Source organism: Leucopleurus acutus (genome assembly GCF_964270905.1).
Source record: "Leucopleurus acutus genome assembly, chromosome: 15".
NCBI classification, from domain to species: Eukaryota; Metazoa; Chordata; class Mammalia; order Artiodactyla; family Delphinidae; genus Leucopleurus; species Leucopleurus acutus.
In genome coordinates, this window is record NC_139157.1 from 35871655 (window position 1) to 35897561 (window position 25907).

The window sequence follows — 25907 nt, forward strand, 5'->3', positions numbered from 1 at the left end:
AGATATTAAAGAGGTTTTACAGATTTTTAAAGCTCATCAATACCAGCTCTGACCATCCTGATCCACTTCACAAATGTACAACACATTAGATACAATACTTGGGCAGCCCATCAAAGCCCAACCCAAGTACTATTTCATTTCCAATTTTAATTTTCTCCTCAGCCATTTTAAAAATCTGACTAATTTCACACATAAGCCCAGCTAATCTCCACTGCTGGATGTTAGACAAAATAGAGTTCTTCTGATAAGCCCTCAGGAGAAAGTCAGGAAGGCTTGATTAAAGGAGAGATTTTAAAGTCATAGAGGTCAAAGCAGATTCCTTTTTAGGTGATTCAGTTTGGCATCACGGCGATATAATTATCTTAGTAAGAACATTCAAATTCTAGAACAAAAATATACTAAGCACGTCCTAATGTCCCAAGAAATAGGGCTAGCAGTTACATAAAGTGAAGCTGGCTTATCTTAACATTCATCTTTTAAGCCTATTTTGTTCCATGGCCCAGGCTTCTTAAGAGACTGCCATGAGAATTTAGCCTCCATCCCCCTAAGAGCCTGTCTACAATGGCTTATAAAGCAAGGGATAAGAGCCAAATTCCAGGTTGGCCTCAGTTATGTCTAAATGTCAACTTGCTTATCCCACATAGTGAAACATATGAACATCCTGAGGCAGACCTCTATTAAGGGAATAGAGTCAGGTTTGCCCAAAGAACATCAAGGAATGTGCTGTCTCCATGATGCTATGGCTAGATAGAATCGCAGATATGTTTATCATTCCATTACAATTCTTTACACTCTAGACCTTATGTTCTTAAACCACTCTGTTTTAGAGACGATCTCAATGTTTTAGTAAAGTACAAACATCATCAGTCTAGTGTTATTGTGTCCATGTGTATGTTCTGGATTAAGGCACTTTTTTTTTTTTGGTTTGGATTACAAACCACATTACTTGATAAATATCTGAGAAAAATGGGAGTGGGTGAGTTGGAAATCAAAGTAGACTTCTCTTATTCCATGAATACAATCCTTCTAAGACAGAAAGATTCTTACACGTGTTTAGTTTTCTAAATAACTTTATAATGGAGAAAACCCATGCTCTTGTAAAAAGAGCCAAAGTCCTTATTCTGGTATAATTTACTCCCTTTTGGTCAAACAGGCAAATCAACAATAAGGTCATCAATACTCTCAGCAACACCAACCTCCATTTCTACCCCTATGTTTCATTAATGAATTTATACAGGGCCAGTGCCTTGTTTAGTATTAGAACCATGAACATCAGCTTAGTTCCACTGTGGTTTTACAAGGGAGATTAGAATGGTGTAGAAAGATCATTTCCCCCAAAAAATGTCACCTTTGATTTTCAACACATAATGTTTTATTACATATCTCTTTGGATTAGCAATACTTGATAATATTTCCAGCATGGGTTAGTTCTCTTAACCCAAAAGGACTAAGGCCTTTGATTCAAGAGTCAGATTTGCTTATATTGTCATCTAGATAACACAAACTTAACATCTAATTTCCTGATGTTAAAAAAAAAAAGTCATCCCTGATTGTTTAATTATAAGAGTATAAAACATGTTACCTTAAAAGTTGTTTCTGTCCCAAACCTTTAAAGCACATTTTTCATCCAATAATGTAAACACATTCACTACAATGCATTTGGTATGTTAACTCATACTCTACTTTTCCCTACCAAACTTGAAATAAAGTTCTTTAGTTGTAATCACCATTCTTCTTAAATATGTAGGGTATATCAACTTTTTTTTTTTTTGCGGTACGCGGGCCTCTCACTGTTGTGGTCTCTCCCGTTGCGGAGCAAAGGCTCCGGACGCGCAGGCTCAGCGGCCATGGCTCACGGGCCCAGCCGCTCTGTGGCATGTGGGATCTTGCCGGACCGGGGCATGAACCCGTGTCCCCTGCATCGGCAGGCGGACTTGCAACCACTGCGCCACCAGAGAAGCCTTGAATTTTTTTTCTTTTTTTTTTTTTTTTTGCGGTACGTAGGCCTCTCACTGTTGTGGCCTCTCCCTCTGCAGAGCACAGGCTCCGGATGCGCAGGCTCAGCGGCCATGGCTCACGGGCCCAGCCGCTCCGTGGCATGTGGGATCTTCACGGACCGGGGCACGAACCCGTGTCCCCTGCATCAGCAGGCGGACTCTCAACCACTGCGCCACCAGGGAAGCCCAGCCCTGAATTTTAAGTGAGTTTCCACCATAAGGAAATAATGGTAACACTGACCTACCTCCCAGAGTTTAAACAGTTTGAAAATGTTTCATTGCTCAATCTCTGTACTTAAAGAATTAGTCATAAGGAAGTTAGTGGCGAACAGGCCTAAACCTGGGTCACCTTGGGCAGGAAGTGGCTAGAAATTTGTAGCAGATTTTAAACTTTGGCTAAATACCCCAAAGACCTCCTATTCCACTATTCCTTCCCAACTATCACAGCAAAAAAAAAAAAAAAAAAAAAAAAAATCCACCAGAATGGATGGGAAGGAGGTTACTTATGATGAAACACCACCAAGATGGTTACATCCGTAACCGTCTGTATTTTACGGTTGTTTTAATATATGCCAGAAACAAAATTATAGAGTCTGTCATATTATAAGCATTAAATAGGCCAGCCCACAGACCACCTAGGGTTCACTCACAGATTACACTGTAAATTCATACTACAGGACTACCTAAAATGTAGGCATTTTGCTAGGTGATATTCCTGCCAGTAAGTGCATGAGGAATACACATAAAACTAAAGCAATCCCAGAAATGATCTTCTCCAACTTATGCAGAAGTAGTAAGATCCTAATGCCAGAAAATAAAGTCTCTTTTTTTTAGAATAAGAGGACGTGTTACCTGCACTAAAATCAAAATCGGTTGAAAGTGATCGGGTTTCTTTTTCACTTCTAAGTACTAACCTCAAAACAACTGCACAAATTCACACTCTGAGTCCGGTGACATTTCAGGAATGGGAGACTGAACTTATTGATATATATGAAAATAAACCTCACAACAATGAAGAATTAAAGATTAGAAGGCCTCCACTAATGGTAATAAGAAATAATTTGAAATATATATTTTTTAATGTTGGATAATTTTTAAGAACAAAGTGACTAAAATTAATGTTGCAACTTTTCCAGATCTAATTTGGAACTAATTTGGACTAATTTTTGTGACAACCAAAAAATGGGGCAAGGCTAAAATCTCATTCCAAATTTAGTCAGCTACAAAGTTTCAAACTCACCGCCCATATAACCTCAAAAAATTTTAAATAAGTCAGTTTACAACAGAAATACTGAAAATAAATCATCCTTGAATACTTTTAGATTTTCCCCAGTGTACCACAAATCACATCCAGAAACCCAAACAAAACAATCACTGAAATGTTTGAGATCTGCTGCTGAAATTCAGAGCTGCAGGACAAGAAAAGGAGGGAGAACTAGGCGGATGGCCTGCTCGCTCTCTCTCTCTGCTTGGGCAGCACTGGTCTTCTGGAGGTCCTAAGCTATGCACATTCAAAGTGTGAGTCCATAAAAGCCAGCAGTAACACTAAAATAATAATAATAGCATAAATAAAAATAGGCTCTGGTTAAAGAGAGAGGATTCGTTTACTGCCGTCCTGCTGAGGTACTTTGACCACCGAGAGCAGGAAAGCTATTAGCATCCTGAATTAATGGGTAGAGTGGTTTTCAAACAAGATATTTTCATGATGGACACAATGTGGACTCAGCAAAGTTTCTCCTTCAAGAAAATACAGCTTCTATTTCAAAGAGCTCTGATTAGACTTAATGCCATTAGGGAACCATCAAGGACTTGTGTTGTTGTTACTGCTTTTAACTATCAGTTACTTTCTAAACCAAAAATTGTGGGTAGTTAACTTGACCGACAGTCAAGGTTTAGGAATGCAGAAGCAAATCCAAGGTACAGACGAGCTTCAGATGTGGACAGGCCTCAAGGAGTTTGGAATCTTTTTAGGTTGTCAGGTCCTAGCCTTTCTCATCATCACCATTATCATTGTGTTACTAACTTGTCTGGGATTTATAAATAAAAATTCATTTCCTTCATCACATCCCCTCCGTATACTACACGATTTTAGGAATCCTCAGTAAGCTTTATTAGTGACAATGTAAAACAATCACAATCAAAACCAAAATTAAACAAGCCTACCTAATGAATAAATTCTCAAACACTATTAATGCCTATAACATATCCAGCAGATATCTGTTTAAAAAGTCAATACCATTTGTAAATTAATTACCAAAAATATAACTGTTTTCAATTTCCATAATATTTGAAAGCATAAATATAAAGTTCAAAAGACCACATACAACAGAATAGTCTACAAAACAAAGCTAACGTTAAAAGAATTGTTCAGTTGACTTTATAGCATTTATTTTGTTATATAAAATTATTTAAAACAGTACATTTTCTGTATCATACATGAAAGTTCACATCCAGATGTCTTTTCTATCAAACCCTTATTCTTTCTCCATTGTCAAAATCCTAATTTTCACTCCTGGCTAGATTTTTCTTCCTTGGCAATTCTTTTTGTTACCCCACTGAAATATTTCTCACGGAAGGAATTATGACCTTGGTACGGCAGAAAGTGATCACTCAGCAGATGTGAATACTGGTCCCGGTTCTGGTTGGTTGGAAAATACAGAAAATAAAGATGTTTGAGTTATTTCTTTCGTTAGCCTGCAACCAAAGCAGTCATTTACTTTAAGCAAAATCTCACTCTCTGGTACACATTTGTTTTCCTTTATTACATGAACAAGAAATACACCACCACTTTATATCTGTATCATGCTTGGGTATCCAAAGTGTTTTCACTTACTTCACCTCATCTGATCCACACAACAGTCCTCTGGACAGAGAAGACAAAAACTTTTACTGGGAAAACAGAGACCCAGGGAATGCAAAGAGCATCATCCAGGCAACTCGAGTTGGGACAACCACCTGCATCTTCCGATTCCTAGTTCAGCACAAACTGAAACCGTCTTTGACTACAAGAATTATCAAGCAAGGAAGCTTCTACTCCAATGGTGTACAACAACAAATTATTACATTTGTATGATGTCATACAGATCAGTAAAACTGTTTGGGAGTACATGCACGTTCAGTTAATGAAATAAACTATTCCTGGCAACTTTAAGTAACCTCAGTAGATGAAGATACAGGATAAACAAGTGATTTTCACACTTTTAGACTTCAGAGACAGGTGAGGACTAGTGCTTAGACTGACATTTGGAAACTGGAAATATTAACCTGGGCTAAAATGTCATGTTTCAGCTTAGAAAATTGAGGATAAGAAGACTGACAGACAACATTGAAACATCAGCTTCTCAGCCAATTTCACTAGCCACCTTAAACTGTGAAAAAAAGTCTAATTAGAAATAAAATCTCATTTCCCATGCATTTCTGTAAATTCATATTCAAATGTACAGGGATTAATGTGATTCTGAGAATAGGCGGGAGACATAATTAGAAAATATGAAGCCTAATTATTTATCCTGGTTTCAGTATCAAAATGATATCTACAAATATATCTGGAATATAACAATCCTCAAAATAGTTTTGTATTTTTCCTCATTCCTGTATGAGATGAATACTTTCATTCTCTCCCTCATATCTAATATTAATAAAAGCCCAGGTTTAGCCAAAATAAAATTATGTTGGCTGATTTGTTTATTCAGAAACTATTTTGCCCCAGAATGTTTTTTTTAAATTACACAAAAAAAGAAATTATTAAACATGCCCAGATTTCCTGATTCATTTAAAAAGAAAAAAAGTGGCTATTTAAATTTTATGGCACTAAGTATACTACAGTTCCAAATTCTTGCAAGCACGTGAAAGCATGCCAATGGTTACTAACTTCAGGCTATATAATCCCCAAAAGATAAAAAGTTAAAGAATACCAAATGAAAGGTAGTATTTATGGGGTATTTATTATGGGCCAAAAACCATCCTAAATGCTTTACATGCACTATCTAATACAAACTCATCAGCTGTAACAGATAAGTACACTCTTATTACCATCTACAGATGAGGAGTTATTTAAGAGTACAGGCCCAAGATAATACAGCTGGTAAGTGACAGAGCTAGGATTTGAACACAGGTCTACCAGACCCAGGGACTACACCCTTTAACTATAACATAATGAGGTTTTTTTCCCCAAAAGAGCTAACTCTTGCCTCAACTCAAGAAGAAGGAGTATCTCAGGGAATAAACATGTGATGAACAAAGGCTCCCCAGAAAGGAAGAGACCTGGATCAGAAATGCTATTAACTTTGTTCTAGTAACTAAGAGGATTATTTCAATGATACAAAATTTTCATACTAGAAGGAGATATAAGGAGCCACAGGATGCCTGAGGGATACCATAACCCTAGCAGTACTGTCGACTGGACAGGAGGACTCAACGTCCACATCTCCAGACTGGACCTGGGAGAGCAGCAATACAGGATGATGGTCCAGCATTTCGCCTTGCCTTGTGCATGGCAACTTTTATCAGAAGTCTGACTGAAGAGTCATAGGAAAGGAAGAGACTTGCCATCATCTGCTCTTCCAGGCGTTCTACATTCTGTCCTTATATCAAATAAGATCACTAGAAAACTTGCCTACTTTCTGAACTACATTACCTTAATCCTGGCAGAAATACCTTTACTTGGTTATATGTAAAGCTATGTCCAGATGTGACATCTCTCCTGCTACATTACTTCTCACAGCTCTTTGCATCATTCTCCACCCAGTCATCAAAATCAGAAACCTGGGTCAAATCGCTCTCCCTTTTCTTCTCACATTAAGTCAGTCCTAAAATCTTAGATTCTGCATCCTAAATTTCTCAAATCCACTCCTCCTCTTCACCCGTAACTCCACTATTATAGTTTAAGCCTTCCTCATCTCTCCTTGATTTTTTCCTAAACTGCCAGTTGCCTTGCCTTTGTGGCTCCCTCTCTATTCTCCATAATGGGATCAAATGCAACTTATTAAAATGCAAATCTAATATTCCAGCATTCTGGCTAAAATCCAAACGGGTTCAAACTTTCCCCAATTCTGAGGCTTTCCCTTAACATTTGGGAGTGAGATTCAATTGCACATCAGTTTGCTGAATGCCTTCTCACTTTCCTCTTCTGTACAAGAGAGATCAGAACACTGTCAGGCAGTGAGATCCTTCCCAGCTTTGCCTTCTGTCCTCTCTTCTCCCTGTGACTCCTCTAAGCCATGCAAGAGCACCTCTACATCTCAAAATGCACTGCAGACTACTTCAGTGAATGTCCTGGGGCTGCAGTGGAATGACAGGACAGAAATGTGTGATCCCAGAGTGCTAGATTAAAAGGTAGAGGCATGGTAAGACAGCTGAAGACCAGGATGAGCCGGGGACTGACTCAGGCTCAGTTACTTGTGTGCCTAACCCACCTAAACTGCCAATTATGCAGCTCACTGGGGGAAGCAGGAGAGAAAAGCTGAAGCACAATGGAAGGTAGGTATCCTCATAGACCAAAGTGGGAGCTTAACCAAATAGCTTGTCTTTGACTTAAAGGATATACATAGGACAAACTGAGGATGAAGAAGAGACTATAAAGACCAGAGGCAGAGACTGAGAATGAACAGCAGAAACCTGGAAAACCCAAAAGTAATGATTAAAACCTATGCTAATTAATGTTTATCAAGAAAACATGTACTACCTATGGCATTCTTTATCTAACTAGTTTAGACTTCAAGATTCGCTCAGAACATACAGTAGTAAAAGCAAAATAAGCCCCTAAAAGACCATATATTCAGTGCTACAGAGACCCAGTGACAGAGAAATATATGCTACAGGAAAAGTGGGGAAAGACTATTAACCTTCGAAATGCAACCTCTGGGGGCTGGGGGAAATGCTATTTATCTCCCAGGGAGTAGAGAAGAATCAGTGTGAGGTATGTGTTTGGGTCCTATAGTGGAACGCCTCCTTCTATAAGATTGATTGCCCCCTAATTGTGAAATAAGACATTCATAACAAAAACTCCTGGAGAACCCAAAAGCTCCAAATCCCTTGTGCAGCCAGGGACCTGGCAAGAGCCGTTCTATTACTAGCAGCGTTAAGTCCTGCTTCGGGATAAGCCAGACACTCCAGAGACTTTGGCTACCATTTTCATCTAGGTGGAAAAGATATGGTTCATAAAATGTTCCACATAAAACATTCAGTACATTTATGGTCCACATATTATCACATACATATCATATATGTAAATATCATTACCTATGAACAATACACATTTAACATATACTCTGGTCCTTATGAAAAATACCATTTGCAGCATTCAGAACTTATGTTAACGTGATGCTGAATAAAACGGCAAGCTTGCTATTTTTTTCTCTTTTCCCTCTCTCTTTCATCCTATCTTTAGTTTAGTTTACCAGGGCTCACACTTGAGATGATGATATTCAACTCTACATATTTTTCATCACCTTTTGATAGCTCTTCTCTATTCACATTCCCTGCCCATCTCAACCAAGAATATCTGCAGATTTTTTTTTCAACTCAGTATCTCAAATGCCAAGGGTTTACTTAAAAGGAGAAGAGTATCCTCAAGCAACACAATGCTTGATATCCCTCACTAACTCAATCTTGCCCCAATGTTTGATTTCTGGTTTCTCTAACACTTCCAAATCTGTCTATCACTATCAGTCATGATATCATCTATGTATCATGAAACCTGAGTTCTGCCAATCTTTAGTAAGCAAGAAATACTTCATGGAAAATAAAAATACACAAGAATTAGGAAATGCCAAGAAAGAAAACTATGGCAATGAAAGATTACAGACCACTTTTCCCAAATTTCATAACTACTGGTTAAATTTTGGCACATGGCAGTACTTAAGGAAATATGAATAAAATATTAAGATTGTTGATTACACTATCTACTGTTTATCATTTTTATAACCAGAAATCAAGAATTTCTGTAGGAAAATCTGTGCTAGCTACAGATGGCTACATAATGGAAATACACAGCTTTCAGACCTATCACTTAACTTTGTAAGACAAACAGCAATTGTAAATATGACAAGAAACATACAAGTTCTGATTCAAGAAAGCAACTGATACGTATTTGCAACTATGTGTTTTACATAAGTGAATTATTTAATTTTCTGCATCTTTTCACAGATTATTATCTAAATTTTGCAGATATGGAAAGAGACTAAAAGAGTCTAAATAATCTGCCACAAGTCACACATCTAGTAAGCAGTATTTCCAGAATTGTAGACTAGATCAGACTTCAAAGCTCATGCGCTTTCCATCACAGTTGTTTTTTTTTTTTAAGTAGAAATTACATCAAAACAAAGGTTAAAGAGTTAACTTCCCACATGGTAGATTAGTGGGTCGTTCAAAATGGAGTTTGACATTTAGAGGACATTCTTCACGGAACAGCAACATATTTGGTAGCACATATTTCAGATCTAAACTTTTAGACAGAACCCCTTTAACCACTGTCCCACCCAGCCAATTTCCTGTCCTATCAGTACTGCTAATTCTAAACATAAACCACTCGAGGAATTTTAACACACTTGCCAAAAAAAATCAAAGGAAGCTTTACAATTGGTAGTGTACTTTTATGTGTACAGTGCCCTCTGCTGGCTGAAGCAGATAAATCCTTCTGTATAGTATTTCCCGCTGTGGATAAAGATAGTTTAAAGCAGAGCTGACCATCATGCATCCGACTGTCAGGAGCGCTCTATTTCCCTCACTGTCTCTAAGTCCTGATTGCTGTAAACACCTAGAGTTACAGAGCACCAACATGATGGCCATTTTCCTTCAGAGGGCACTGGCATTTATTCACACCATTTCATTTTTAGAAGAATAGTGTGGAAATATACAAATACATATTTACCTTAGTGACTGTAAAGTGTATCACTGCCATTTATGTCCATTTGCAAATTATTCTCGAGAAAAATAAAGGAAATTACATAAACTAGACCTTATTCAAGTTAATCTTTATTTTTACAAATAACTCTACATCAAAAGTAGAGCATCAAAAAGAACACAGGAGACATTGAAAGGAAAGTACTTCAGCCACTTGTAATTTAATAAATGTTAATCTAAAGGGGAACAACTTTTCAAGAAAAGAAAAAAAAACTGTATGTTTTGTAGTTACATCTGAAGCTGACACTTTTTTTTTTTTTTTTTGCGGTCCGCGGGCCTCTCACTGTTGTGGCCTCTCCCGCTGTGGAGCAGAGGCTCCGGACGCGCAGGCTCAGCAGCCATGGCTCACGGGCCCAGCCGCTCCGCGGCACGTGGGATCTTCCCGGACCGGGGCACGAACCCGTGTCCCCTGCATCGGCACGCGGACTCAACCACTGTGCCACCAGGGAAGCCCTGAAGCTGACACTTTGAATGGAACGAATGACACTCTGGATTACACTGGGAGAATACATATATGTAAGAGCGTCCTGAACATCATAAAACTGCTCAGACTTTAAAGAAACTAAAGTTCACAACTCCATTTAGGTAAAACTATCCTTCTAATTACTGCCTTCTCCCAGAAATCTGCCATTCTTTGTTATCTTCTCCCTTAAACAGAAGGAAGGTGTTATGATTTCCCACAGTATGGCGATTCAGCTGCTTTTTTGGTTTGCTTCTCATGAGAAATGAGGCCTAGGTATGATAGGATTAAAATGTTTCTGTACCACTGGCTTTTGAGGAGTGATATCAGGGTAATGATAAAATTCAGTGTATTTTGAAACAGAAAACTTTTAGCTAGCCTTAACTATCTATTCCTACTCTTCTTTCAAATGGATGATTTAAATGCTGTTGAATTTTATTGTTTTTTATTCTAGAGGGGCCCAAAACAATCACTGAACAATTACTATTCATTCCATAAATATTTACTGAGTGGTGAGCAAAATAGTCAAGCTCCATGAATTCACAGTTATATACTAGCGGGAAGAGACATTAAACAATGTATACCCAAACGTGTATTTACAAACCATGATTAAACACTGGGAAGAAAAGGGTTACTATAAGAATATAAGGAGACACCTAGTTAGATGGGGGGGAAGAGAATGCATAAGAAAGGCTTCCCTAAGGAAGCGACATTTATCTGAGACCTAAAGGATGAGTCAAATTTACTCATAGAAAGAGACCAGAAGAAAGCATTCTAGGGAACACAATGAGGGAGGAAACAATGTGAAAAGACTCAGACTTGAAAGAGGTAAGTACATTCTGGGAACTGAAAGCAGGCTAGTGTGGCTAAGGCTTGCAAAACTAAAGGGAAGGTGGCACAAAATGAAATTGGAGAGACAGGCCAGAAGTCTAAGATCAGGCCGGCCTTGAAGGTTATGTGAAGGACTCTGAATTTTAGTCTAAATTTCACAAAGTTATTGATGACTTTTAAGCAGGGGAGTTTCATTATCTGTTTACATTGTGAAAGATATTTCCGGCTACCGTACAGGAAACGTAATGGTAGGAGAAATTCCAGAGGCAGGGAAACCAGCTGGAAGACTCCTGCAGTAGTCCAGGAAAGCGGCACTGCGCCATGTCCTTTGGGAAGTAGGGAGGACAGGTAAAGATACATGCACCTACTCAGCTACCCCAAGCCAGATTTCTAAAAGTTATCCTTAACTCCTGTCTCCCTTACCCCAATTATTCAGTCATTAGGTCCTGGCACATCTACCTCCCCTGAAGCTCTCAATTCCACTGTCTCGCCCACAATCTCCAGTTTCTACCTTTATTAGTTGACAGCCTCATCATCTTCACATGACCATGCCAGAAGCCTCCAGGCTGGTATCACAGGCATCTTTCCATAATAAAAACTTGCCTGCATGTTAAAGCCCGGGTGACCTTCCTAAAACAAGAACTTCTGCCACTCTACTAACTCACATTCCTCAGGGCTTGCCATCACCGATAGGATAAACTTGAAACTCTTTGGTATGCAAAGACCTTCAACACTAGGCAGGCCTTTGGTTTTCCACTTCTCAAGCCACTCCTCCCCACATACTTAGTATTTCAGTCATGCTTAAATGTCTAGGGTTCCCTGAATGCACCATAACCCCTCTCATGTCTCTGTACCTTTGCTGAAAATGTTGGTCTCTTGACTCAAGCACCATCTCCTCAGGTAGGCGCTCTCTGGTGTTCACAGAGCAATATGCACTGATCACTACAGAACCAAACACGTGATGCTGGAATGGGTTGGGTCATCGTTTCTCCCACATGCAAGTTCTCTAAGGATAAGGACTATGTTTTATCAGTCTGTTCTGTCTCAACACATGACACAAATGGTCCCATAAACACATGCTGACTGATGAAAGCCATGGCTTTCCCCTCAGGGAACATGCAATCAAATCAGAAAAAGAAAACATACTAAAATATGAAAAATACATGAATGTAAAAATCAGTAAAAGACAGTTTTCTCATTTCTCATACTACCTTTTCCATTCACTCTCAACAAAAACTTACATCTTTCTTTACAGAGAAAAAAAAAAGGAGTCATCAAGTATGAATTTTCTCAACTTCCTTGCCTCCAGTCCCCCTCTACTACAAACTGGATCCCCTTGCTTAACTCTACAGTCTGTCTCATCACTCCCAACCCACATTCTAACTGAAGCCAAAATTCTCTCTCACAGTATCCCTTTACTGCCAAAAGAGTTACTTTCAAAGAACTCCCCAACAATATACCTAAGAATAATAATCAATTTATAAAAATTACTGTTTAAAAACAAGAGCTTTCCCCTAGAAAGGTGTCACTTTGGGGATGAAGTTGAAAACCATCTGGAAGAAAACCAAATGGCTATTTTAATTATAGGTCAGGTTTAAGTTGTCCTTTCACTTACTGACAGCTCCTGATAATGAGATAATGATTTCTTCTACCTCACTAGTATTAACCTTAAGTCATTTATATTCTCAAAGTGGCAGCAGTTTATACAAAACAGCAGTTTCACTGCAAACACTTGAATACAAATGGCTTACGAAACTTATTCTATGATAAGTGGAAACCAATGATGCTGTCATCGTAAGTAAAAGCCAGCAAATTGGTGATGCTCACCTAATTCTGTCGAGGATTCATGAAACAGATTAAAGGTATAATACACATTCTTTAATAAGGTGAGAGGAAGAAGGCAAAGAGATGGAAGAGGAAAACAGTGAGTAGATTTTCCTTCTTATAATCAGCAGAGAGTGAAAATGAAATGTAAATGACAGTGCTGAACATAATGGACCTCAGTTCAGCTTCAGGGTAATTATCCATGTCCGGCTTTTGTTTAAAAATCCTGCTCCCCTTATCAAAGCTTCCCAGTGTTCTACATCTGGTACTGGACAGTAGCTATAGAAACCACTTGTGCTAAAGTTATACAACTATAAACAGCACTAGGCCATTTCCAAACCAAGGACAAGCAGGTCAAAAGTCTGGCATCCAATACTGTTAAGGAAAAAAACCCTCTAGCACTATTCTTAATGGGAGCAAGGTAATGGTTGGAAATCTTCATCCCTAAACTTTGTATTTACATATAACCTGTACTTGTAAAAAGTTTAATTACTCTGTAAGATATTAAGTTACCTAGAATTTGTTAAAATATTTTAATATATATAAAAATCTTTATATCTAGAGTTCTGAAAATGAGTGACACCTAATGATTGAACTTTGACATCTGGCACTCAACACATAATTTTTTTCTAACTAAAAAAAACCATCATGGATACCTGTGCTATCATGTTGATACAGAACTATGAATACTTCCTACATACTCGCCACTAAAACCTATAACTCCATAAAATTCAAAACTTAACCTCAAACATTAAAATACAAGTCAACACAGGGGATAAAAATGTAATGACAACTTATTAGTTACTATATCTAAAAGTCAATTAAAGTTAAGAAGAACCTTAATTACCTAAGCAGCAGAGGATGAGTAACAGACCAAAACATGCATAGACATGAACATACATACTCTTGCTTTAATTTGGAGACAATTCATCTCCTAGGTGACTTCTTAAAATCATCAACAATCCATTAAAAGAAAAATTAATTAAAATACACCTGCATTTATATATGTAAACATCAAAAACAAACAAAATTATTTTGCTCAGGGATGAATTCGATAGTGATAATATTACAAAGGAAAGTAAGGAAGTGATTACCATAAAAGTCAGATTAGTGGTTATACCTGCAGGAGGAGGTGTTTATGATCAAAAATAGCCACAAAAGGGGATGCTCCAATACTCTGTAATTCTGACCTTGGTGGTGGTTACAGAGATGTTTACTTTATAATTATTCATTAAACTGTACCCTTTAGGTTTTGGACAAAAAAAATACACATTAAAATCTCAGGGTTGGGTTCTTGGTGGGTCATGGAGTGAGAAGAAGACACTAGTTTGTGTTTGAATTTGAAAAACACTAGAAATATAGTTCTAAATTAAATAACCATTTGATAAATAAATAAAAATACAAAAAATAAAAAATGTGTCATTTGAGAATTATAAAAAAAGCTCCAGAGGATTATGCTGACTATGAACATAAACTTCCCATTTCCCTAAACCATTCATGCCTTGGACCCCTAGATCATACTTTATATTTTGCAACTGACCTCTGCCTAAGATTCTGTAACAACAGTTAAAGACTGTTTTACTGCCATAGTTTGAAAATATGAGCATTAGAGCTGGAACATTAAGACGGATGCTCTCTCTGCCTTCAGAGAACAACTGCTTTTTCCTGCAAATAAAAGAGCCATATCCAAATAGCATCATAAGTAGAAGGATCCAGGTATCTTAAATGATTCCTTCTTGGAGCTAGTAGGGGATAGACTTTTGCTTTTTCTTGGTTTACCAGAAATAGTAATTTAAAACTATTATGATAGCATTAATTTAACAAAACATCCAGTTTGGCAAAGTCATTTAGTTGCAGAAGTATAAAAGAAAAAGTCAAGTGATGACTCTCTAAAATTTAAATTCAAGGAAAAGTACCATTAACAGCAAAAGTGATTCATTCAGAACTAAGTAGATGGCATGATCCTTAAAACTGAATTAATAAAATATGATATGCAGCAACAGGCTTCTTTCTGTTTTTATAAGCCTTTTTTAAATATCTCAAGTTGAAATATAATTTATAAATAATGCAAATAGCTTCCTTCTGATTTCTAATGCAAAATAATTTAAAAGAGTCTCTCTTTCTCCATCTCTCTCCCTTGCCCTCTCTCTCTCTCACACACACACAGAGACACACACACAGACACACATTTTGATGGTAATGAATACTGTATTGTACTATGACCTAGACTCAGTTCATATCCAACTATCATGTTCTGATTTAGTGTCACCCTGTCTTATTTTTCTCACTGATAAATGAAGTAGCATCTATTTCCCACCAGGCATGTTATAAGATTGAAATACTCCATACCTAATCTCTAATCTTTCATAGCTCTAATCAAAAGGAAAATACCCAACCATCCTGGCAAGAGACAGGCAAAAAACAAAGTATTTCAGAAAGAAAGGTCAACAGGAAGAGACCATCTTTAATTCAAATGGCTGCCAAAGGAAAAAAAATTGACAACATGGATCCTGGGAAAGGATAATGCATAATGGAAACAGGCACAAGCATTATGTCAGCAAAACACCACAGTTTGTGATTAGTAACACTACTATCATTATAATATGGAAACTACTTATACAAAGACTAATTTCTTCCACTTCAAGCCATTCATAAGTCATTTTCTCAAACAAGTGACCTCAGTTTCTCTTCTCTCTCTTATTTAAAACACCGTTGTTGTTGTTATAATGTTAATGGTTCTTTTCTCCCTCCACAGCTTTAAAATCTTTCAGTGCTTTAGTCAAGTCTTTCAGTTTTGGCCACCTTCCATTCTGATTAATGAAGCATTCATAGGCTTCATGTTACTGGACTCTTTCATTTGGTCCAAAATAAAAAATTACATTAACTTTCATCACCTGCTACTATGACCTCCCAATATTCTCTACTTTAAATCATGTGAACTATACTGGCTAGCTATAAAACAAAATAACAACTGGTTTACACAATATTATAACTTTAGTCTAAATTAATGTCCATATGGTATCTAAACTTAAATTTATCTATACTTCAGTACTTCTCAAACCACCAGCAGTGTAAGGCAGGATGTCAAGTAAATAAGCCACAAAACAAATAGGGCACATGACGGCCCATTTAGTGCAATGACAATTTAAGATAATTTTCTTATATTTAACCAAGTACTATAGCATATAAAAGTTGCATTAATGTTTAAAAAAAAATTTCAAGGAAGTCTTGAAAATGGCTGCTTTGGGTACTCATTTGTCTATCCAAGTATATTGGTATAAAACACTGAGAGAGTATTATTTTGGGTACTTCACTGAAGACAAACTACTACATTTGATTTCTGAACTGTTCTGGACAACTCTAGAGATCACCATTTTTCTCCTATGAATTTTATATGAGAAAAATGCCTTATAGGAGTAACCACTGTGACCACAACTATATATAGCAGCATTGACTACATGTTGTATCAACAGGAAAAATAAGTTCTAGTAAAAACAAATCATTCTGCCATGGCCCCATGAGTGATGAGAAAAAACTGGCTTTAAAAGAAACTTGTAACATGCTACTGAAGAACATTTGCCTTTTAATCTTGGCATATTCTAAAGGTAGAATTGTGTTTTGGTGAAGAGGCAACATGATCTAGAAAAAAGGAGAGAGAATTTCAGGGACAAAGAGGAGTTTTGGTCTCAAATTGGCCACTTCCTATTTAAGTGGACTGGGCTAGGCCTTGGCCACTTCCTCATCTCTAACAGAGGCAAAATAATAAGGTCAAATGGATGTGAAACCGCTGTAAAAAATAAAGCATTAAACAGTGTTATTTGTCATTCACTTAGCTTTCAGACTACATTGACAGGGAATAATGACAGAAAACTAGCTTTTCTTAATCAGGCATCTTCATAATTTTAACATGGTTAGCAAGAATTTTCTCCTTTACTACTAATGTTCAGTAAGTCTGAAAACTATAGCCAATAATGTAAAGATACAAAGTTTTATGAAATATCTATATTCTTTAGATTTTTTTACATTTATAACTTATGTTTACATTTTAAAAGGGGGGGGAGGGAGAACACTTTATAACAACACATCAAGTGGGTCAAAAGTTATACTGAAGTTAAACCTAACAAGTAACAAATCAAAAATGAAGAGACACAGTATACAAAAGTGTAAAAATCTAAAATTAATAGTCTTCCACTGCCAAAATCAACAACACTGAACAAGGTCGAGAATAATTTGTTAGATGTGCATGAGAACTGTTTGACAATTTTATGTCATCACTTTCATTATAAAGGACTGGGATCTTGCTGCAATTATATACACTCCTCTCCATACAAACAGAAGGTAGAAATGAAGTAATTAATTAAAAGCCAAACACGACTAATTTAACATGACAAAGTAATTTCAGTTATAATAAACTCCATACAAGTTAAAACTCACTGATTAAATTTGATCTTATAAAGTGAAGGCCATTTCAAAAAATTACTTGAGCAAAAGGCTTGCCTTGTTTTATAAATTAATTTGAAAGGACAAAAGTAAAATGATAAAAAGCAACCAAACAAAAATTAACACTGCCTTTATAGGTTTAAAAATATCTAAGGTGAGTGACCTTATTTATCATTTTTAGATAGGAAAAAGCATTCTCAGAAGCATTCTTAGATCATTCTCTATTTCTTCTTCTGTGTATCAAATTTGCTTAGGGAAATATTATAAATCTACCAAAAAAAATATACTAGACTTTCTTAAACAAATTAAACTCAGGGAAAAGCAAAGGTGAAATTGTCCACAATGGGTCTTAATTTTGTCACTAAAACAGAAATGACTGGTTTATTATGGGGCTCCATTAATTATTAAAGCCTTTTCTCTAGATTTTTCTCCTTCCAATTCTTTGGAACAGTGCTTCAAGTGCTCATAATCATCATATGGTGCAAGTACTTTTTATGGAGGCCACAAAATAAAGATTGCTGATGTCATTCACTGTACTTTCTAATATCAAGACTTAAAACTGCAAAATATATAGGTAATATTTGTATTTTTAATGCATTAAAATAAACATTAAATAAACAACCTAACTTTATACCTCAACAAACTAGAAAGGAAGGAAATAAAGATCAGAGAAGAAATAAGTGAAATAGAGACTAAAAACATAATAGAAAAGATGAATGAAACTAAGAGCTGGTTCTTTGAAAAGATACATAGAGCTGACAAGCCTTTAGCTAGACTCACTTGAAAAAAAAAAAAAGACTCAAATAAGTAAAATCAGAACTGAAAGAAGAAACTTTAAACTGATACCACAGAAATACAAAGGATCATAAGAGACCACTATCAACACTTATATGCCAACAAATTACACAACCTAGAAGAAATTCCTAGAAACACACAACCTTCTAAGATTGGGTCATGAAGAAAGAGAAAATCTGAACAGACCAATTGCTAATAGAAATTGAATCAGTAGGGGCTTCCCTGGTGGTGCAGTGGTTGAGAATCTGCCTGCTAATGCAGGGGACACGGGTTCGAGCCTTGGTCTGGGAGGATCCCACATGCCACGGAGCAACTAGGCCCGTGAACCACAACTACTGAGCCTGTGCGTCTGGAGCCTGTGCTCCGCAACAAGAGAGACCGCGATAGTGAGAGGCCCGCGCACCGCGATGAAGAGTGGCCCCTGCCTGCCACAACTAGAGAAAGCCCTCGCACAGAAACAAAGACGCAACACAGCAAAAATTAATTAATTAATTAATAAACTCCTGCCCCCAACATCTTTAAAAAAAAAAAAGAAAGAAATTGAATCAGTAATCAAAAACTTCCCAACAAACAAAAGCAGAGGACCAGATGTCTTCATTTGTGAATTCTACAAAACATTCAAAGAAGAATTAATACCATCTTTTTCAAACTCTTCCAAAATATACAGGAAGAGGGAACACTTCCAAACTCATTCTACGAGGCCAGCATTACCCAAAACCAGACAAGGATACCACAAGAAAAGAAATTATAGACTAATATCATTGACGAATATAGATATACAACTCCTCAACAAAATATTAGCAAACCAAACTCAATGATACATTAAAAGAATCATACACCATGATCAAGTGGAATTTATTCCAGGGATGCCAGAAGAGTTCAATACAAGTCAATAAAACGTGATACACCACATAAAAAAAAGGAAGAATAGGGCCTCCCTGGTGGCGCAGTGGTTGAGAGTCCGCCTGCCGATGCAGGGGACACGGGTTCGTGCCCCAGTCCGGGAAGATCTCACATGCCACGGAGCGGCTGGGCCCGTGAGCCATGGCCGCTGACCCTGCGCGTCCGGAGCCTGTGCTCTGCAACGGGAGAGGCCACAGCAGTGAGAGGCCCACGTACCGCAAAAAAAACCAAAAAACCAAAAAAACAAGTGAGACTACATCAAACTAAAAGGTTTCTGCCCAGCAAAGAAAATCATCAACAAAATGAAAAGGCAACCTACCAAATGGGAGAAAACATTTGCAAATCATGTATCTGATAAGGGTTAATATCCAAAATATACAAAGAACTCACACAGCTCAAAAGCAAAAAATTAAAATAAAAAAATGGGCAGAGGATCTGAATAGACATTTTTCCAAAGACAACATACAGATGGTCAACAGGCACTTGAAAAGATGCTCAACATCACTAATCACGGAAATGCAAATCAAAACCACAATGAGATATCATCTCACACCTATTAAAATAGCTGTTATCCAAAGGAAATAACAAATGTTTGTGAGGATAAAAAGGAAAGGGAACCTGTGTGCATTTTTGGAAGGAAGGTAAATTGGTGCAGCCACGATGGAAAACAATATGAAGACCCCTCGAATTAAAAACAGAACTAACATATGACCCAGCAATTCCACTTCTGGGCATTTACCTTATGAAAATGAAAACCCTAATCTGAAAAGATACATACACCCCCACATTCAGTGCAGCATTATTTACAACAGCCGAGATATGGGAGCAAGTTGTATGTTCATCGATGGATGAATGGATAAAGCAGACGTGATATGTATAATAGAATACTCCTCAGCCATAAAAAAAGAATGAAATCTTTCCATTTGCAACAACATGGATGGACCCTGAGGGCATTAAGCAAAGTGAAATAAGACAGAAAAAGACAAACACCATATGATCTCACTTATATGTAGATTCTAAAAAACAAAAAACGAAGCTTACTAAGACAGAGAACAGACTGATAGTTGTCATGGGGTTAGAGGAGGGAGGCAGTGGAGAGGGTCAAAAAGTACAAACTTCCAACTATAAAATAAATAAGCCATGAGGATGTAATGTACAGCATGATAACTAGTTAATAATAGTGCATTGCGTATCTGAAAGTTGCTAAGAGAGTAGATCTTGAAAGTCCTCATCATGATAAAAAAAAATTTGTAACTATGTATGGTGATGGATGTTAACTAGACTTACTGTGGTGATCATTTCATAACGCATACAAACATTGAACCATGATGTACAGATGAGAAATATGTCAATTATACCTCACTAAGAATGCTAATGTCACTCACTTTACTTTCTCATTTCAAGACTAAAACTACAAAATCTATAGGTAATATTTGTTTTTTATACATATTACTCATGTGGCTGGCACATGTTAGTTATTATTCTTATTATTAATAACTCATATAAGTACATTAAGTGCTGTGATTTCTAAGAGCTGTAATGTTACTATCTGAATTATCAAATGTCTTACTACTTCCCTCAAAATATAAAAGACATGAGAAGTGACTGGGAGAGTATGAAAAAAGCATACTCTAACATACAACAGAAGGCTTTTATTCAATGTGACAGATACTGATAATCAGTGTTATGGACAGAATTGTGTGCCTCAAAATTCGTATGTTGAAGTCCTAACCCCCAATATTTCTGTACTTGGACATAGGGCCTTAAAGGAGGTGAATGAAGTTAAATGAGGCCATCACTGTGGGGTGGCAATCCAATAGCACTGATGTCCTTGTAAGAGGAAGAAACATCAGCAGTGTGTATGTACAGAGGACACAAAGAGAAGGCGGCTGTCTACAAGCTAGGAAGAGAGGTCTCATCAGAAACCAAACCTGCTGGCTTTGGACTTCCAGTCTCCAGAACTGTGAGAAAATCAAGTTCTTTTATTTAAGCCACTCTGTCTGCAGTATTCTGTTATGGCAGGCTGAGTAGACTACAGTTAATTTAAAAAGTCAGTAAAAGCAGGAAAAAATTAAAATGCTTTGTTAATATATTAAACATCTTATTTCAACTTAAAAAATTGTATATTCAGGGACTTCCCTGGTGGTCCAGTGGTTAAGACTACGCTTCCACTGCATGGGGCGTGGGTTCAATCCCTGGTCGGAGAACTAAGATTCCACAAGCCACGTTATCAATCTTTTGATACAGAATTAAGACCTGCAAAGATGTCCAGTTTAGGCTTCTGTAAAATGAAGCAAGAACTTAGACTCTTACAAAGCAACCTCAGTACAGAAACCTGGATTGCAGTAACTTTTTTCCAACCTGTTATAGTTATCTCAACCATTTCCAATACAAGACTCTAAATTTTTCAGCAATTCACTTTGTCCTATCTTTCTAAAGCATTCATATTTGTTTCTACAGAAATGACAACTTGATTCTTCCATTCACATTTCACTGGTCTAACTAGTATTTAGATTATATAAATGACATAGCAAATATAACTGGCATAAACAGCTCACAGGATAAACACAAGTGACTCACAATAGACAATTCATCTGTAAGTACAGAAGTGTACAGATATAGTAGAGACCAAGTAACTCACTAGCTCAAAGTATCTGACCTATTCTAGGCATCATGCATTGTGTTTTAGAGCAGGAATAGCCAGTACTGTTTAATCAACTGAGTTTGAAATGAGGTTAGTTAAGAGGGCTTCTTGGTACAGTCCTCCCTTGGCATCCACAGGAGATTGGTTCCAGGACCCACTGTGGATACCAAAATTGGCAGATGCTCAAGTCTGAGAGTCGGGTCTCGGCATCCACGGGTTCCGCACGCTCAGTTTCAACCAGCTGTGGATCGTGTACCACGTTTAGGATGAGCAGTTTGGCTGAATCTGTGGATGTGGAACCCTCGGATAGGGAGGGCTTACTGCATATCCAAATAAATGGCGGCCATTTAAAATGATCGCTTTGGAAGGTTGTGTCACTGTGTCAAACAATTTGAAAACTCCTCTTTTGGAATTTCTGAAAACTGCTTATGTTTTAAACGTTTAATGGTAAACTGTCATCCTTGGAACGAGATGTGACTTCCAAAAAACATTAAGTGACCTGTCTGGTATAAAATGTGAGCAGCAAAGTCCAGGAATATAATTTGAAGAAAAGCAACGTGTACTATAAAGTAAAATAACTGTTTAATATATTTCTTCTTTAAATGTAAATCTAAAAGTTTTTTTTTTTTTGGGGGTAAATCTAAAAGTTTTAAGAACATGTTGAATAATTATGACATAAGTATATTGAGTACAAGATGCCACTCCAAGAATATCTGCTATTTGCATATAAACTTCTAGTATTTGTTTAAAATGACTATCAGACATTCATTTTAATTACATCACATACACCTTTACATATGTATGTATGTATGTACACAAATACATACATACACATATACCTAAGAGTGGACACCAATCAACTTTATACACACCCACACACACACACATACGTATATGTATATATACACATAGCTTAGCCTTCAGAAATGCCCTGATACTGGAGCCCAATTATTGAGGAAATTTTGTCACATTGAAGATTCTGAACGTTACTCTGTTATAAAAATGAGTCATGAAAATTTTTGCATCAAGAAGTGACTTAAAGAATGCAGTGTTTTAGGAAGATTTATTTAACATGTAAGAACTAGAGGTGTGAAAAATGGAAGGAGAAAGGTAATTTAGGAGATTATCAGCATAAACCAGGTATATGGTAATAAGGGTCTAAATTAGAGACAGACAGGAAATGGAAAATAAAAGGACAAAAACAAGAAATATGTAAAATAATATATGCAAAAGGGACTGTACAAACATTAGTTTTTATTATTGTGAAAGAACCCGTAAGCTGTGAAGTAGATGAAAAATATCAAATGCAGAGTAAGGATGAGTAAGACAAAATCCTCAGGCAGTAACACCCTGTTCTTTTCCTCTTGTCCTACAAATCCAAAACAAAGATGGGGCTGACTCAAATTTCTAGTGAATATGGAAGAGCTTCGGTTGTCAGTCAAGGTAAGTACAGCCCAATGAGCATTCTGTAGATTTAATTAAGCTCCAGTATGAGGTATTATTCATATCAATTCTGATCTGGATATGAAGAAACAGATGTTTTGTTCTTTCTTCTCAAGCTTAAATGAATTATGTGTGGGGGAGAAAGAGAAAGAAAAAGAGAGAGAACACATGTTGGACCCTAACAGATGGGGGCAAATTACTTTCTCCTTTATACAAAGTGACATTTTCTCTTCAGTACAGTCTGCAGTCAAGTAGGTTCTGCTTTTGGGGAGAAATGGTAACTAGTACATTGCTAACTAGACAATGGTTGTTTAATTAAGAGTGCTCTGTTTTATAACTGAGTTAGCCCAAGGATGTCAGATAAGCCTGAAAAGTAAAGGTCAACTTTTATTTCTAGTCTTCAACTTCTATATTCTATTCCTACCCTCTGAACTCCACCAAAGGCCACAAACCTGCTCAACTTTTACCTCTTCCTGAACTCGTCAATATTTTTTAAAAAATCAAGGACTAACGTTTCCAAACTTCATTAGAGGAAAACTAGAAAAATCTACTTCTAATTCTTCCAGAATTTATCTGAAAAACACTAGGATAACTTACCTCAAATCCCTTCACCTTTTCCATCGTTATCAAGCGCCTTGATGTGCGACCGGAAAGCTTCTGCTCACAGTTGCTGATGAGTTTCAAGCAAGGGTGCCAGGGTACCATCTCTTCAGTGTATCTGAAGAAAGAGCAGCTGACTGTTAGGGACACTCACAGGTGCACCCCGCAAAGGATCATCATGGGGGTTATCCAGTGTGGTATGGGACGTCCTCCCACTACATGCTGTACCATTTTATTTCACATATGCTAATTGTCCATATAATCCATAAACAATCTGCATTTATGAAAAGCAAAGTATTTAACACAACCACATCCAAAGAAAGTAATTTAATTTTTTTACCTGTATAATGAGGATGAGAGAGAACACAGGTATGTTTTATTGAAGAATGCCAAGCATTTAAACCACAAAAATACAAGATGACAATTCTACCCTAAAAGATCCCACGAGAGCACATGAGACAGACAGAAATACATTCCATAACAACCCCCTAACATTCATGAGGGACTGATTCAACTGGGGATGTTTATAAATTCCCAAAGTAAAGCCCACTACAGCATATACCCCTTTAAAATGAAATGTCCCTGCAAAATTTTTTATGACATCTTGAGACCTCTATTAACCTTGTTATATAAGATTATTCAGATAAACTACCACTAAATTAAACACTACAGATGACATCAATCCTCTGCCATGAAATAAAACGAAAGTTATGATCAAGAGCAGTGGTGCTTGCTGCTGTACAGCACATGTACTTAGTGAATGAAGATGACGACACCTAGAAAGCAGGACAGTCAGGGTGCAGTAGTTCAGAACTTCATGTCTGATAGGTTGTTGGCACTAATCTTGGTAGAAGAAACAGGTAACAAATGTGGGGGAAACAGTTATGGAGCAGAATTCAGAAGAACAGCAGGAGAGAGGGCTCACTAGGTAGGGGCACCTTTAAGAACACTGTGATTGCCAGCTTTTATTTTTCCTTTGCAAATCTTCATATGTTTCTAGGTAAACAGCCTGCAAACATTTCTTATATGGGATATCTTAAAGCTCTGATCCAAAATGGGAAAGGTGCTGATCGGCGCTTCCTGTAAAGGACCACCATCCGACCAGCCAATTCTAATGCATCAACACTGTCTTCCCCACCACTTGTTCACTGATTTCTCTAGGTCCCTGTGACCTTCAACAAGCTCTCCCTCATTACCTTGACCACATGCTCAAAACTTTCATCACCCACTTACCAAGCAACATTCATAATGCACTTCACTTCATTATCAGTGGAAGGAATTCTCTTGAAGTCATTCTCTGCCTCCCTCCTTAGGGCTTTCCAACAAATAATGGCCATTTCAGATTTCATCTCACCTAATAATTCTCTAATGCTCACTATACAGTCAGAAATGTTGTGATCCTATGACATTAAGTTGATGTCAAATTTGGAGTCTTCACACAAAGCATTTATGATATGAAAGAATACATTCTACACCATAGTTGACAGACTTAAGTAATGGTAACAAAGAGAAGATATAGTTTTGACCTTAGGCTTGCAAATATCAGGGTTTAGAAATGTCTGAACTTGTCAAATTTAGTAACATACCCTTTTTTAAAGAAAAAAATCTTATTTCTTGGCAAAGGAAAAGGTATTTTTATTAAATTTTATTTATATACCTTTTATTGACAAGGTATTTTTATTAAAATGTTTCTTAAATGTATATAAACATAAATTCCTCATGCTTATATAATTTATATAACTATAAAACCCAAAACAAATTTATAAATTAAATCAAAATACAAAACCAATACAATTTTAATTAATATTTATGACATGAATAATGCTAAACTGGTGAAACTAAGTCATTGGCATTTGGCTTAACAGCAGAAAAACATTTGCATGTTCTAGATCATTTTTTGACTTGAACTTTGAGTTTAAGCATGAAAGGACATCATTTAGGTCATCATTATCACTAACAAACTTGTTTTTAACCACTACTCTATTATATGAATGAGCCAATCAATTTAACAGTGTACTCCCAAAATATCACACTAAAAATTAAAAAACAGCAGTTAAAAATTATTTAC

At 36.9% G+C, this 25907-nt stretch overlaps 1 protein-coding gene across 1 annotated transcript in view; it reads right to left on the minus strand.

Annotated features, from left to right (window-relative positions):
* Positions 1–4152: 4152 nt before the first annotated feature.
* The window catches only part of TRMT11 (tRNA methyltransferase 11 homolog), a 61015-nt gene continuing 39260 nt past the window's right edge, over positions 4153–25907 (minus strand). The window contains 2 exon segments of the mRNA XM_082856110.1: positions 4153–4635; positions 23837–23957. Coding sequence (XP_082712236.1) covers positions 4504–4635; positions 23837–23957 — 253 coding nt within the window. The 3' untranslated portion in view covers positions 4153–4503.